The sequence below is a fragment of the Aristolochia californica genome, unplaced genomic scaffold, assembly GCF_029961685.1.
Source record: "Aristolochia californica isolate CCGP_79_NKW_82.1479 unplaced genomic scaffold, dmAriCali1.0.hap1 SCAF_13, whole genome shotgun sequence".
Taxonomy (NCBI): domain Eukaryota; kingdom Viridiplantae; phylum Streptophyta; class Magnoliopsida; order Piperales; family Aristolochiaceae; genus Aristolochia; species Aristolochia californica.
The window spans coordinates 27,887,192-27,902,830 of record NW_027181804.1 but is presented as its reverse complement, the minus strand read 5'-3'; the positions used below and the strand labels follow the sequence as shown (position 1 = coordinate 27,902,830).

The following is a 15,639-nucleotide window of genomic DNA, read 5'->3' as shown; positions in this document are numbered from 1 at the left end:
CTCATGAAGAAGTCAACAACGACCGCAGAAACGATCCCACGAATAAAAAATTATATTTTTTTATAATATATTAATAACTTTTTATTAATATTAATTTTATAATTTGACATACTCTTCAAAATACGCTAGTATTTTTTATAATATATTAATAAATTTTTATTACTATTTATTTTATAAATTGACATACTCTTAAAAATACGCTAGAATCGATTATATAAAATAGGGACCGAACGCGAGTTGAACCCCATTCAATCGGACTCGATCGTTTGTTCAAGTTAAAGAGTTATGAAAGATTCAAATATAGATTAAAACCTGATTGATCAGATAGAAGATAGAAAATAAAATAATAAGAAATTTATTTTTCCTTTTTAATAAATTTCCTTGTTGGAAAATTTCTCTATTGGAAAAAAATATCGTTTTCTTGTGTTTGTGACATTGTAGGAAACAATGGAAAAATTAGTTATTGTGTTTGTATTTATACTGGAAAAAAATTAATTTAGTTATAAATAAAAAAATAAGGTTAAAATAACAATTAATTGATGAAGAATCACTTAAATGTTTTTTGGTTTATTTTTTCAATAAATTCTTATTTAAGCAATAAGAGACTCCTTTTCCAGTGTTTTTTAACATTTATTAAAGGCAAGACAAATCAAGAATAATTAAGAGAAATTTTTTTCCGTCTCCAAAATTAGCACAAATACTGAAAAATTATGTGACATTTTTTCCTACACTTTCCTATTGGTACAAACACACCCGACGTAGGAAAATTGCACCTTCTTTCTGGGTGAGAAGAATAAAAATCATTAAAAACCATGACATGAGATGATATTATCTCATATCAAGCTAGGTTGAATTTACATACCTCTCTAATGTCATCAAAAGCTACATTAAATTATGTTATTTAACTCTAACTTTAGCTTTTATACAATTGAAAATTCTCTTGGGTCATTATATTAATTTTTTGCATTTTAGTAGGTGGACCTCTAGGTCATGTTTATGAAGTCAAGTGTTACTTGTTTGAATGTGTTGAACCTACTTCAAATATCCTATTTTAACTTATTTTTAATCGATTTGATTTGGATTCAAATATTTGTAATTTTTGTGCCATATTAAATATAAATAAATAATTAACTGAAATTAAAAAAAATAGAAAGAGAAAATGGGGGTTTATGGAGGCAAAGCTAATTTTCTAACATTTAGCCATGCATTGGCTGCTGACGTGGCAGTAGAGTTGTAGGCACCTTTACTTTTTTGCGGTACTGACTCAAGAAAAACAGAGAAAGAGACGAGTTAGATCATAGACAGTCCAAAAGCCAATAATTGGGCACACTTGGATGTCTTCATTCTCATGTCTCATTCGTTTGTTCTAAAGCAAGCTGGCTAATTCCCGTGATAGCATTAGAAATTGGAAATGAGTCCATGTCACGAGTAGATTCTTGTATAGTGGGTAAAATTAGTGCAGTTAAATTCAATACGATTTGTTCATTCTTAGGCTTCATTCATCGACTCGTCTCTCTCCCTAGTCATTGAAATTGAAGAGGGTGGAGTCTCGCCTTGCCTCGACCAATCAGTCTCTTCTTCATCAATTTGTTTTTTTTTATTCTAATATTTTGATTTTTAAGTTTGAAAAAGTATAATTATTCTATGAATAAATATGGACCGAATTCAGTTTGACCTATGACTTTGGACTAGCCACATCGAGTTGAAGTGAGGCTTAGACTTGACCTTTCTACAATAAGTGAGTCTCCCTCAACTTGGACCTAGTCTGGCTACTAGAATTGGGAGTCACAATCCGAGTTGCCCAATCTAACTTGGAAATTTGGGAGCTTGAATCAATTGATTAGGTAGAGTTCATTGATTTAATTGATTAAATCGGTGAATAGATGATCAACCACAATCAAATAAGTCATGAAAGGAATTTTCTTTTATTATTTTTTTACTATTTCGTATTAAAATTTCTTATGGGAATAAAAAGATTTTTTTTTTATGAAAAATATGAGAGGCCAAAAGTCCATCTTTATACAGTATATGAAAGAGCATAATAGGGGAAGAACTTTTTCATTAATATTATTTTTAAAAAAATATAAAATTATTATGGTATTTAAGTATATTATAAAAAGTTATTCATTCTCTTATTTATATTATATTTTTCATTTGGGGACACTAACACTGAAATATGTTTTTCAGCCACTTGAACTCGTCTACACTAACACCCAAACATGAGTTGAAGTTGAATCAATTCATTTCACTTCAATTTAATTCTTTTTATACTAATTCTATTTTTTTATAAACTAGGTAATGCGGGGAGAATTCATTTAACTTTATTGTGGACTAACCCCCCTACTTCAAGCATGATTCAAATAACAGGACCGGTAAGGGGGTTTTTCCCCATCGATGCCAAAATAGAGAGACGGATGATGTGGTGATGAACCGCCAAACTGGACCAGGTGATTAATCAAATGAACGAAGTCATTGGATCGGTCCAACAATTCCTGGACCAGGTGGTCCCGAAGCGGTCCGCGTGATCATCTCAGAACACTTCGTTAAAGATGCAAACTGGTCCCGTTGCTGGCCAGACACCCCTACACAGCACCAGAAGCTGCAGTCATCACTCGCTTCTCCACGCGCTGCAATCGCGAGGGCCGAAGAGGCCTGCAACTATTTCGCAAGGACTACTTCGCGGTAATCTGAACCTCCTTGAAACGCGCAACTCTTTTCAGTCCACGTTCACGCAGGCGGCCGACTTTTCCCTCTCCACCTCGCTTTACCCGGTTCTTTCTCGACAAGCAAAACAACTTCTGGGTAAGATCACCGCTTTTCCTTTACTATTTCCCTTTTCCCAAAATTTCAGAGGCAGAGGCAGAGGAGGCAGACCGGTACTTTGTAAGAGCTTGGAAAAGAGAGACCGAGACAGCAGAATTGGACTAGCGTCACTTTCTGTTCGAGGAAATGTCTTGTGAGTATGGTAAACTGTTCCTGTTCAGTTAAACTGCAGATTCGAGGCAAGGTTTGTTGGTTTCAGAACAGGACGCGTTGCACAAGAAAAGGGACCAATCATTCTGTAGCAATCTCCTGTACGCAGTAAATTAAATAATCGTTATTCCGATAGAGAATTAATCTTTTCATGTTTTCTGAACATGAAGCTCACTTTTTGCAGATTGAAGCGGCAGCAAATGTTGATGAGATGGTTTCTCAAGACGAATGAGGTTGTAGAAGTTGACCATGGCCAAAAAGAGAGGAAGGATTGTTGCTACAGATATCCGCCATTAAAGGCCCAAGCTATTACAAATGAGATTCAATAAGACTCAACTCCTGCATAATTACTCTGATATAACTAGCTCTCTTAGGTATTTGAATATTTCCCAGCTGTTCTAGTCCATTTACTCTTATTGCTTATGTGACCATATAAATGATATTCTTGTAATAAAATAATATTTATTATTAATATTTGAGAAAAAAAATACAACCAAAGCTGTTATCCATAAATTATATCCTGAAAAAGGCCTAGAAAATCTCATCAAATAGGAAAAAATAATTTTCCTACGGAAGTTATTGAGAGTCTTTTGTCGGGTCTGTAAGTTTCCTGGACCAAACGGTCCAGGTGATCTCATGTCCTTTAGGGAGGGTTAGTCAATAAATTGGAAATTTGATCTTCATCTTCATCTTCATCTTATGCATCTACATGATCTTCATCTTCAAAATTCGTGTTAGTGTGGACAAATTTATCTTCGAAATCTTTGAAATAGGGTGTTAGTGTAGACAAGTTCATCTTCATCTTCATCTTCGAAATTTAAAATCATTAATTTTATTAATTATAAAAATAAGTTAATTAAACCAAGTGTTTGAATTAACAATATTTTAATTACCACTATTAAATCACTAATAAAATAGAGTAAATAAAAAATAAATATAATTAATGAATAAAAAAGTATTATATTAATAACATAAGATATATTTTTTACATGGTATTAATTAATAATATATTTTGACAAAATTAAAAGTAATTAATTAATCAAATGCATACTTTAATTATATTTTATTTACTAGAGACTTAAATATGAAATTTAATATAGTAATAAAATTAAACAAAAATAATAAATAAATACATATACAACTTTATTAATAACCTAAAAAAAAGATTATTCTAATAACGAGTTCGTGCCTTTAATATTAAAATCATCAAGTTACAAGTTTATCACATATAAACGACGCGTGTTCAAAAGTAATATGATACAACCATCATTTATAGTTCCACATGGAAGTCGATATGGCATCTCGAAATTGTGCGACTCTTGTGGATTCTAATGCACTCTGCCTCCGAAAGCATGTTACTTGGCTACTTCTACATAAAATTAGGCATAACCTATATATATAATATATGTATAAGATTGGGCATAACCTTTTCTTAAAATTGAGCATAATCTATGTATATAATACTTGTATAAAATTCGGCATGACCTCTACTTAAAATTGGGCATAATCAATATACATAATACCTGTATAAACACTCCATAAAATTGTCTATACATTCCATAAACACTCCATGGAATTGTTTATATACACTCCATAAAATAGTCTAAATATTCCATACACTGCATAACACTATAAATAAACTCCATACAATAATCAAACACAACAAAATTAAATGAAATATCACTATCAATTTACAATCGCCCAAATAAAAACTATAAATCCATTATAAATTTACAAACTATAATTGTTTCTCTTCATGCTAGTTGTTCCTCGCCCATTTCCCCCTATGAACTGATCTCCAAATCTTCCCCTTGATTGATCTTTCTCTTGTAGAGGAGGCAACTCCTTCAATACAGCAATTGTTACATCATCCGCATTGCCCTGGCATGCAAGTAAGAACATCTAGAATAAATCCGTGATTATGGTAAAAAAAAAAGGGCCAATTCTTTACTAGTTTACTTTTAACAATCTAAAAATTTTGAATAGGGATATAAATATTGCCCTGATGAGACATTCTCAAGCAGGCCTCCGGACTCAAAAGTCTCCTACTCCAAAAAAATAAGATTGGAAAGCAAAATCTTAGAACAATGGTTGAAATGGCATTGGTCAACAAGTTCTCAACAATATCAAAAGTAGGATATATCAATCACAAGTAACTGTCTATAAGGCAAATCAAATACAACACTAAATTAATAAAAGAAAAATAGAGTTTAGACTTACCTTATGAAATTTGAGAAAAATCAAAGCCGAAGGGTTAAATTGAAACCACAAAAAAAAGAAAATACCATGTGGTGGATATGTATAACACCCTAATCTCCTCACCACATGGCAAAAACATTCCATAGTACTTCAAAAATCCTCAACAACATTCTAAAATATTTCAAAATTAATTAAACTATTTTCACTACTGCATATACACTAAACAATGAGAAAACACACACATCAAGTCCAAATTCACCGAACACCCCTGGTAGAGCCCCAGATAACTTCGCAGTCACTACGAACTGTACCTTGTCAGTGATGGGGGTCAGGTTTGGTTGGCTAATGGACGCTCGTGTAGGCGACTCAGCCTTGTTTGAATTGGACTAAAAAATCCCTAATAAAACCTAAACCATAAACCATCAAACCCTAAAGTCAATCACCTACTAAACTCTAAACCCTAAACACTAATTCCATAACACTGTACCCTAAACCTTAGAAGCCCTAAACCCTAACCCTACACCATAATTCCAAACTCTAAACCCAAAAAACCCTAGAGCTTAAAAACACAAAACCCCCCAAAACCTTAAAAACCCTATCACCTACTAAACTTTGAACCCTAAACACTAATTCCATAACTTAATACAACAAAAGCCCTAAACCGTACACCCTAATTCCAAACCCTAAACCCAAAAAACCTTATAGCTTAAAAACACAAAACTTCCAAAACCTTAAAAACCCTAAACCCCCTAAACCTTAAAAGCCCTAATCCCTAAAATACCCTAAACCCTTAGCCTAAACCCTAAACCCGAAACACAAACCATAAAAAAAATACCATGTGGTGGATATGTATAATACCCGAATCTCCTCACCACATGGCAAAAACATTTCATAGCACTTCAAAAATTCTCAACAACATTCTCACACATTTCAAAATTAATTAAATTATTTTCACTAATGCATATGCACTAAACAATGAAAACACACACACATCAAATACAAATTCACTGAAGACCCCTGGTAGAGCCCCATATAACTTCGTAGTCACTATGAACTGTACCTCGTCAGTGATGGGGGTCGGGTTTCATTGGCTAATGGACGCCCGTGTAGGCGACTCAACCTTGTTTGAATTGGACTAAAAACCCCTAAACACTAATTCCAGAACTTTATACCTTAAAAGCCCCCCCCAAAACCTAAAAAACCCTAGAGCTTAAAAACACAAAACCCCCAAAATCTTAAAAACCATAAACCCCCTAAACCTTAAAAATCTTAATCCCTAAAATACCCTAAACCCTTAGCCTAAACCGTAAACCCGAAACACAAACCTTTAAAAAAATACCATGTGGTGGATATGTATAATACCCGAATCTCCTCACCACATGACAAAAACATTTCATAGCACTTCAAAAATTCTCAACAACATTCTCACACATTTCAAAATTAATTAAATTATTTTCACTAATGCATATGCACTAAACAATGAAAACACACACACATCAAATCCAAATTCATCGAAGACCCTGGTAGAGCCCCATATAACTTCGTAGTCACTTTGAACTGTACCTTGTCATTGATGGGGGTCGGGTTTCGTTGGCTAATGGACGCCCGTGTAGGCGACTCAACCTTGTTTGAATTGGACTAAAAACCCCTAAACACTAATTCCAGAACTTAATACCTTAAAAGCCAAAAACCCTAAACCCTAACCCCCCCCCCCCCCCCCCCCCCCCCCCCCCCCCAAAACCTAAAAAACCCTTGAGCTTAAAAACACAAAACCCCCAAAACCTTAAAAACCATAAACCCCCTAAACCTTAAAAATTCTAATCCCTAAAATACCATAAACCCTTAGCCTAAACCCTAAACCCGAAACACAAACCATAAAAAAAAAAACTAAACCATCAAACCCTTAGCCTAAACCCTAAACCCGAAACACAAACCATAAAAAAAAAAACTAAAACATCAAACCCTAAACCCTATCACCTACTAAACTCTAAACCCTAAAAACTAATTCCAGGACTTAATACATTAAAAGCCCTAAACCCTAAACCCTACACCCTAATGCCAAACCCTAAACCCAAAAAACCTTATAGCTTAAAAACCCTAAACCCCATAAACCTTAAAAACCCTAATCCCTAAAATACCCTTAACCATATACCCTAATTACGCACTAAACCCTAAACCCTAATTTAGACTATAAACCGTAACCCTAAATCCCAAAATAATGCACAAATAACCCCCAATTACACACTGAAAATAAATTTAAATAAAATAAAACACTAATTTAATGAAAACAAAAATTCGGGTTTAGGCATACCTTCTGAAATTTGGGGAAATCCAAAGCCAAAGGGTGAAGCCGAAGGGTGAAATCGAAGGGGGAAATCCGAAGCCGAAGGGTGAAATCGATGCCTAATCGAGACTAGCCAGAGAGAGAAGGAAGTGGGAGGCCGAAAGGGAGAAGAGAGGGAGAAGACAGAGAAGAAAGGGAGGTCGGGAGGGAATAGAGAGAGAGAAGCGAGAGAGAGCTTGTCCGAGAGAAGAGAGGGAGTCACGAAGACGAGAGAGGGGGTGCGACAGAGAGGGCGAGGCTGAGAGAAGACCGAGAGTTGAGGCCGGAGATGAGAGGGAACTGAGATGGTGGCCGAGATCAACGTTGGGGATGCAGGGAGATGAAGGACGAGATCAATGTCGGGGGCGCAAGGAGACGAGAAAGGGAAGGGAGTGCGGGAGAGAGGAAGAAAAAAGAAAAATGACGACGCGCGATGGGGGGGTGCGACAAGAGAGAGCGAGGCCGAGAGTGCCCGTCCTTAAATTCGAAGAAGATAAAAATGGGGGGGGGGGGGGTGCGACGAGAGAGAGCGAGGCCGAGAGTGCCCGTCCTTCAATTCGAAGAAGATAAAAAAGGGCTTTCTTCCACATGATTGAAATTAAACCGTGGAGATGAAGGGTCCTTCATCCCCTGCATCAAGATGAAGCTTCTTCTGCGCTCCACTAACGACTTCAAGTGTTGAAGGGTGTTATGTGGTTGAAGATCATTTTGTCCTTCAAGTTGACTAACCCCCCCTTATTCTGACGTTGACTTCATGCGGTTTCCCTCTGTAGGCAAAACCACCGGTTCCAATCGCCGTTCTCCACTAAGGGGGGGTTAGTGTCTCAGTGTCCCAAATGGATTCTTGAAGATCAAGTTCATATCCAACATGAAGATCATGTCAGTCATGTACATGAAGATTATCTTCGCATTTAGTGTTAGTGTTGATGACTTCATGTGCACTGGAAAACAGTTTCCAGTGTTAGTGCCCCAACATGAGAAAAACATAAAACACAAGAGAATCTCTAAACCTTTACAGTGCACTTAATTACAACATAATCCTTAAACTCCAAATTAGGTAAAACAACCATTATTACTACACGAATAAGTTATTTAGTGTATAATTAAATATACTAATATATTTATTAATTGAATTAGATATTTTATTATGCATTAATATGGTAATTGCATGAGCCAATGAAATACCTATATGATTAATTACAAATAATAAATAAATAACATTATAAGTAACAAAAACGAAAGTAATACGTTGAGTTATTAATTTATTAATAACATATGATATACTTTAACCTAAAAATGAATAATTTAAGAAAAAAAATTGATCTAATCATAACTTTAACACACTATATATTTGTACATAATATATTTTATGTATTATTAATTAATAATATATTATCACAAAATTTAAAACTATCGGTTTGATTAACTATAGCAATCGGATAATTATGCCAAAAATAATTTATCAAATATTTATTTTAACAATATTTTAATTATGACTATTAAATCACTATTTTAATATAGTAATTGTAAAATAAATATATTAAATAAATAAAAATAATTATTTTATAAATAAAAATTATAAAATAATGATTTTTATGAAGATAGTTTAATTTTTCCTAACTAAGGAAAAATTAAACCATCGTCGTCTTCCTCAGTTGCGAGCCAGAGGGCAACGACGATGGCGACGGGGATGGGCTAGTAGGCAACGGCGACGGCGGCGAGCAACACCGAGAGAGGGCTATGGAACGAGAGAGGGCTGCGGCAACACCGAGAGAGGGCTGCGGAACACCGAGAGAGGGCTGCGGGAATGAAATGGCAGAGAGGGTGTGCGGCAGAGAGAGCCCCGAGAGAGAGCCCCGTTTGCCGAGAGACAGCCCCGTGCTTGAGTCATGTAGATGATTCTCAAAATCGGGCAAAAAATACTTTCCCCCGTTTACTCTTGGGACATGAACTCCTGAGTCATGGATGTTCATGTACTTGACATGAATTTCAGCGTTCCCTAACGACCTCAGGACATGAACTGCATAATATGCATGAAGATCATGTTCTGAGTCACGTGCACTAACCCCCCTAAAATCATGTAAGTGGCATGAGCGACTTGTAACGGCTGCCGTCGCGCCATTATCAGTCTCCATCCACCCCAATTTCAAATTATTTTCTTCCGTTTGCATTCGAGGAGCAGCTCTGTACGCATTTCTGGAATGATTTCCGCTGTACTTTATTGGATTTTGCCATTCACTATTACTCAGTTTATCCCACCTTCGTCGATCTGCAAATTCGATTTCGAGCTTGGGAGCGTAGAATCGCTTACCTCTGCAGAAAAAGACATTCTTTGGCTTCGGAATCTCAAGGACAGCAAAATGGAAGATTCGTTTGTTTGTTTTCTTAATGCTTAAAATATGTGAAAATTCGGGCGAGTTGATTGATTGGATTGCGTATGCGTGAGGTTTAATGATAGTGAGAGAAATTTCTCGTTTTTGTTTGTTGCTTTTTGAAGGTTTTTGTTATTTGTAGCTTTTCTTCGTCTGCAATGTGCAGTTTCTGTTTTGATAGATGAGCAATTTGCATCGGCTTACAACTGTAGTTTAGTTTATTTTTTTGTCGATTTTTTAGGAGCAATTTTGCCTCGATCATTTTATCAATCTTCGAGTCGTTCATGTGGCAGTTGTTCGCTGTGTTGGATTTCTGTTGCCTTTTTACTCCATTTATTCATGTTGAAGACGAGAAGAGCTAACTGGAAGTTGGGATTGTAGACGAAATCAAATGTAACTTCTGTTGGGTTAGTAACTTCAGTGACATATCTTTTTAGTTCCTTTGAGTTCTCTAAGTGGTTTTTGTTTGTCATATTGTGAAGAGGCGGATCATCGGAAAATATGATTGAAGACGGAAGCGAGAATGAATTAGTAGACGATTCTTCACAGCTAGCAGGAATTAATCATCAGGATCTAAGCCCACTACAATCTCAGTCATCTCAGAGGAGTGCTGCCGCAGAGAAGATTTTCATGGAGACGGTTGGGAGAACTTTTTCGGACTCGTATAGGAATTCAAGTGAAGAGATTTTTTTGAAAACCTTGATTGAAGGTTCAATAGGTCTGGCAGCACCAACCATGGAGACTCAAGGGTTTAAGAATCTGTCTCAGACATTTCGAGCAGATAGTGAGGAACTCTTCAATAGTTGGCTTACGAATGGAGAGGCAAGAAATCTTCACTGTGCCTTTGTTCTATTTAAGTTCCTTGCTCCTTAAAGTTTACTATGATGAAATTTTTTGTAAACAACGTTAAAAGAGAAAGTTCTAATTGAACCTACTAATAGCTCCGCTCGGCTTTCTTTTGGCACTAAACTATACCCTTCACATGTCTTGATCAGGATGACGCCAATCAAGTGGGCTTTCTTAATCAAAAAGATTTTCTTTTTGTTTGAATCTTAGCTTCATTTGGAAGATGATTGCCGTGAGCTTAGTACTTTACTGCAACTGCTGTTTATTTCTTTCTTTTTGTATTGAAGAGGTTGTTTTTCCCACATGTACCTAGTTTTTTGTGTGACAGCTTCTTTATTTTTCTACTTTGCCAAAGCCATTTTCAATGCTTCCAATAATCTTGCTTATAACTGAATAAAGGACTTACATGCATAATTACACAGGCATACACTTACTTTGAAAATCAAATTATGAGTTCTCAGTCCTATCAACTCACAATTCTGATAATCGCCGGTTGTTGTTTATGCCTCCTACTAATATGCTTGAAATGCTAATTAGTTGCTACTAGATTTTTTCCCAGACTCAATCTTTAATAGAGTTGCTATCCTTGCAGATTAATGGAAGCATAGCACAACGTACATGGCAAGCATCAAGAAAGTGAGATGCATTTTTGTTTAAAGTTCTACTTAAGAATTGAATTATTTGTGACAGTAGTAGTTGATATCTCTAGCTTTGTATCAACCATGTGCCTAATAAAACTTTCTTATGATATCCATCCATGAGAAAATGCAGGCTGTCCTCTGAACTTGCTGCTTTATCTACTCAACAAAATGGGGCTACGATTCAAAACAGACGAGGCTACAGCAATTTATCTCAACAAAACATGAACATACTTGAGGAAACTTCAAAGGATAACCAGTTGCCACTCAGGTAGCTACATGAAGTTTGTACCAAATCTTCAGACATATCATGGTAGCCTTGGGATCCTAATGTAGTATGTGCCAAAAAGTTAATTGCATCTTTGTCCATGCTCAAGATGCATTTGTCAAGTTAGCTGATGATAATTCCTTTGCAGAATTTTCATTTGGAAAAAGTATGACTGCCATGCACACGATATCTTCTAAAGACTCATCTGTAGTGAGATTTGAAAATCCTATGCAGTGTGTTCAGAATAATAACAAACAAAATTTCTTGTCAAGGGGTAGTTATCTAATGCAGTGTTTCAGCTCCTTTTTAATCTGTAATTAACTATATTTCCTATTTTTATCAGAAATGTGGTCGAAAAGGGTGTACAGGCTAGTAACATGTTCTTGGCCAAGGTTTATTTATCATCTATTCTTCCTCATGGATATCAACAAGGTAGTAGATGATTGATTTTGTTCATTTGGCTAATAATCTCATTCCTTGTCATTTTGCAGGCATGGTTTCAAAGCTCTCATCCAATGACAAGGAGCAGATCCTCTGAATTACGGTAGCTTTATTCCATTCCTTGAACATTAAATCAATTTGAATAATCATAGATCAATCCACTCTGATGTACATCTCAAGTGACATTACCGCATTTTTAATCTTGAATTAATGATAGACTTTACTGCTGTAGAGCCTTCATATGGATATCTCATTTCTTTCAGGAGGAGGTATGCTGCAATGCAAATACAAATGTCAAATGCAGTGGAACCCATGCCTAACACTTGTGGAGGCAGCCTCAATACCATGGATGGCTCTTCTGATGCTCTAATAGGTCAAGTGCCAGGCCAACCAGGGACATTCCTGTCTCCGTCCAATTCATCTTCATCACCTTTCTGCACTTCAACAATACCCCCTCAAGATGCTGTTTCTTCTGTCGTGAGTATGTTGAAGGGTACACTCGAGCGCAAGAAGCTCAACAACCATGTTGACAAGGAGGCTGTCGAAGCTAGTTCTTTTGGATATTATGGATCTCAAGAAGGCGGTGCCAACATGAATGGTGATCAAGAGGCAGAAAACTGGATGCCTAGTTCATTAGGAAATTTTCAAGCAGCATCTCTCATGCAACTGAAGGATTTTGGAAATCTACAAACAGTCGAAGAATGTGTAGAAATTGATATAGAAAATTTTGTTGCTCCCATAAATCCTGTGCAAATGACTTCAATATCCCAAGAACCTTCACAGAGTGAGTCATCTGCTGCAGCACCTGTATTGTCTACTGGTGTGGATGTATGTGATGGACCCACAAGCTCAGGACAAACATTGTCTGTCTGTGAGAGCTCTAGGAAACAAATAGGGAATGGCCATGCTCATCATGGTTCTAAAGCCAAAGGTGTGTAGTAAAACTTACAACATTCTCTAGCGTGCTGTCTTGGTCTGCAGACTATGTCAATAAACTATTCTCTAGTGATGTTACTTTCTTCTGCATCGCAGAGTTCAGGGAAAGGATATTTGAGAACAACGAAAAGGATGAGCAGAAGGTAGGTCCGATGAACATTAAATTTCGGAATAATTGCTTCATTTCTGCTGGAATATTTTTTCTTTTGAAGTATTCATTCATTGTGCCCCATGCTTATGCCATGCTAGCAGAGAGGAAGTCTAGTTCAGATGGGATCTTTGACATCAGGAGGTTCAGGTATTCGCATTAACATATAAATTTTTTTTTAGAATACCCATTTCCTAAATTAAAGTTTTCAGAGGACAAAAATCAAATTTTGCTTGTCTTCTGTAATTTACTTTTTATACTTTATGTGTCTAACTTCAATTTCTGCAGTGGACAAGGGGGACCCTACAAAGAAACGCAGGGTGGAGCGATCGAGAAAGTATGTACTGTTAACTTGATAGCTTATCCTAATGGAAGGAATTGGATAAAGTTCAGTAACATGTTTACTGTAAGAATTAGAAACTAAGATTTGAAACTGTTGGGTCTTATAAAGTTTGAATTAACTCATTGCTGGTTTCTGTTTTGTTTTCTGGAGTTTTGCAAATGAATTTGAGAAAGAAAGCTGTTGGGGACAGTTAATTGAAGACTTCACTTTTGCCTCTGATTGTTTTTCTGTTGTTTTATTTTTTATGTTTTATAATTCAGAATGGCAGAAGCCAAGGAAAGGAACATGACACCAGCAATTCCATCGGATATGCAAGCTGTTCTAAAGCGGTGTGAAATTCTTGAGAAGGAAGTGCGGTCACTCAAACTTAATTTATCTTTTATGAATAGGTTCGTACCATAATTTCTTTCACTAAATAGAACTATAGTCATGTTTTGCCTCACTAATAAGGAATTTTTTAAACCTCGGGTCTCTCCCTCTCTCCCTCCCCTTTCTTCTTCTTCTTTCTTCTCTATTCTCCTTCTTCTAATTATTATTCTCTATTCTCCTATTTCTCATTCCGATATGTTATTCCCGCACCAGATTGGCCAGGTTGCAGAACTTTCCTGTTTCTTAAATTGATTGATATTGCTATGTAATGATGTCGATGAACATTAATTTTCTACTATCTGCTAGTTATTATCTTCAGTTTTGTTTCATAATATTTTGCCAGTAGTATTTGTGACTCCATATAATTAGCATGTTGCCTCCATATTAAGAGTATCCTGTTTAACCCCTCAAGAGGAGAGTTTACCATGCCCCATAAAAGTTCTAGTTGGACCACTAGAAAACACTGACTGACAGCCCCTGCACATTCACAATTACTTCACCTTCTTAATCCAGTTTACTTTTTTATTTCAGGAAGGATTCTGAGCAAACAAAACAGATCGAAGAGCTTCAGAAGCAAAACAATGACTTGGCAAATGAAAAAGAACGCCTTTTAGAGGAAATTGAAAGGATCCTCTCTGTGTCCGGCAAGATGTAAGACAAACCAATATCTTAGTCTACTTGCTGTTTCGATGAACAAAGCGCATACATTGACTTACTTTTCAGAGATGTGAAAACATACTCCCATGGCTCAATTTCTATTGTTGTTACAGAGCCCTACTTATGCAGCTAACATGTAGAAACGAAGCTGAGGTAGTATCAAATTCACATCTTCTTCTTCCCATTCAGCTACACAACCCCCTTGCAGGGCTCTACTTCACATTCACTACATTCACTAGTTATGTCTTGCTTGATATAAATCACAGGCTAATATGTGTTTGGACTTTGTCTTCATGACAATTTATTGGTCAATATGTACTGAAAATCTTTGGGACCTTTTAGAGGCTTAATTTCACCTTCTTGTTAAAAGAACATGGGATCACAATTTGCCTGACAAATCCAATATTAAACAAGCTTGGATAGTCTTGTAGAAAATCCAAATTTGCAAATGTGTATGTAAGAAGATCTAACAATCATGATCTGAACTCCATTGTAGATTTGTATATTGTAGCTCATGGAATCTGTTTTAACATATTACCCACTTACATTCTTCATGTTATTTTTAAACACAAACATCTCAGTCATTTTTAATTCTTTGAGACGGTTGTTTACACCCAGAAACAAATAACTTTACAAAAAGGCAACTGTGCCAAAAACAAAAAATAAAAAAAAATCTGATCTATTACACCCAAGATTTCGGGTTTTTCTCTCTCTCTCTCTTTCTCTTTCTCTTCCTCTTTTTCTTATTTGGAAAGAGTCCTATTCATGGAAAGCAATAGGAGAGGTGTTGGGTGGAAACTCAATTAAGAGTAAATAAACATGGTTAAGAGAATATTTTGGTCTAGTGATATAAGATTTGTTAAAATCGGTTTAAATCCATCACAACATTACCAGTTGAAATAAAAAAAAAAAAAACTTCTTATAACTCAATGACTATGGAATTTTTCTTCGCTTTGGGATCATGGGATTATTCTCCGGGAACACTTCTCCTAAGGTGAAATTCTTGTAACATAAACCGGATATAAGCTAAATAAAATCAAAATGTGATTAAAGCTTATCCCAAAATGATTACTCGAAGTTAACAAGATATTTATCTTAAATTAATAAAAAAAATTATTATATTAAC

The 15,639-nt window shown here is 35.8% G+C and overlaps 1 protein-coding gene across 3 annotated transcripts; it reads left to right on the top strand.

Annotated features, from left to right (window-relative positions):
- Window positions 1-9,792: 9,792 nt before the first annotated feature.
- Window positions 9,793-14,852, top strand: LOC137948941 (protein CYCLOPS-like). 3 transcript variants are annotated; one of them, XM_068795165.1, is made up of 13 exons: window positions 9,793-9,952; window positions 10,161-10,260; window positions 10,350-10,689; window positions 11,306-11,349; window positions 11,485-11,622; window positions 11,963-12,011; window positions 12,111-12,163; window positions 12,324-12,991; window positions 13,093-13,139; window positions 13,249-13,294; window positions 13,433-13,481; window positions 13,748-13,876; window positions 14,388-14,852. In XM_068795165.1, the coding sequence occupies exons 3-13, from the start codon at window positions 10,369-10,371 to the stop codon at window positions 14,509-14,511; spliced, it is 1,668 nt and encodes a 555-aa protein (XP_068651266.1). In that variant the 5' UTR covers window positions 9,793-9,952; window positions 10,161-10,260; window positions 10,350-10,368; the 3' UTR covers window positions 14,512-14,852. The 3 variants fall into 3 exon arrangements, with proteins under 3 accessions (XP_068651266.1, XP_068651265.1, XP_068651268.1); XM_068795164.1 differs by having other exon boundaries at window positions 10,161-10,274; XM_068795167.1 differs by lacking the exon at window positions 9,793-9,952 and having other exon boundaries at window positions 10,156-10,274.
- The last annotated feature ends 787 nt before the right edge of the window (window positions 14,853-15,639 follow it).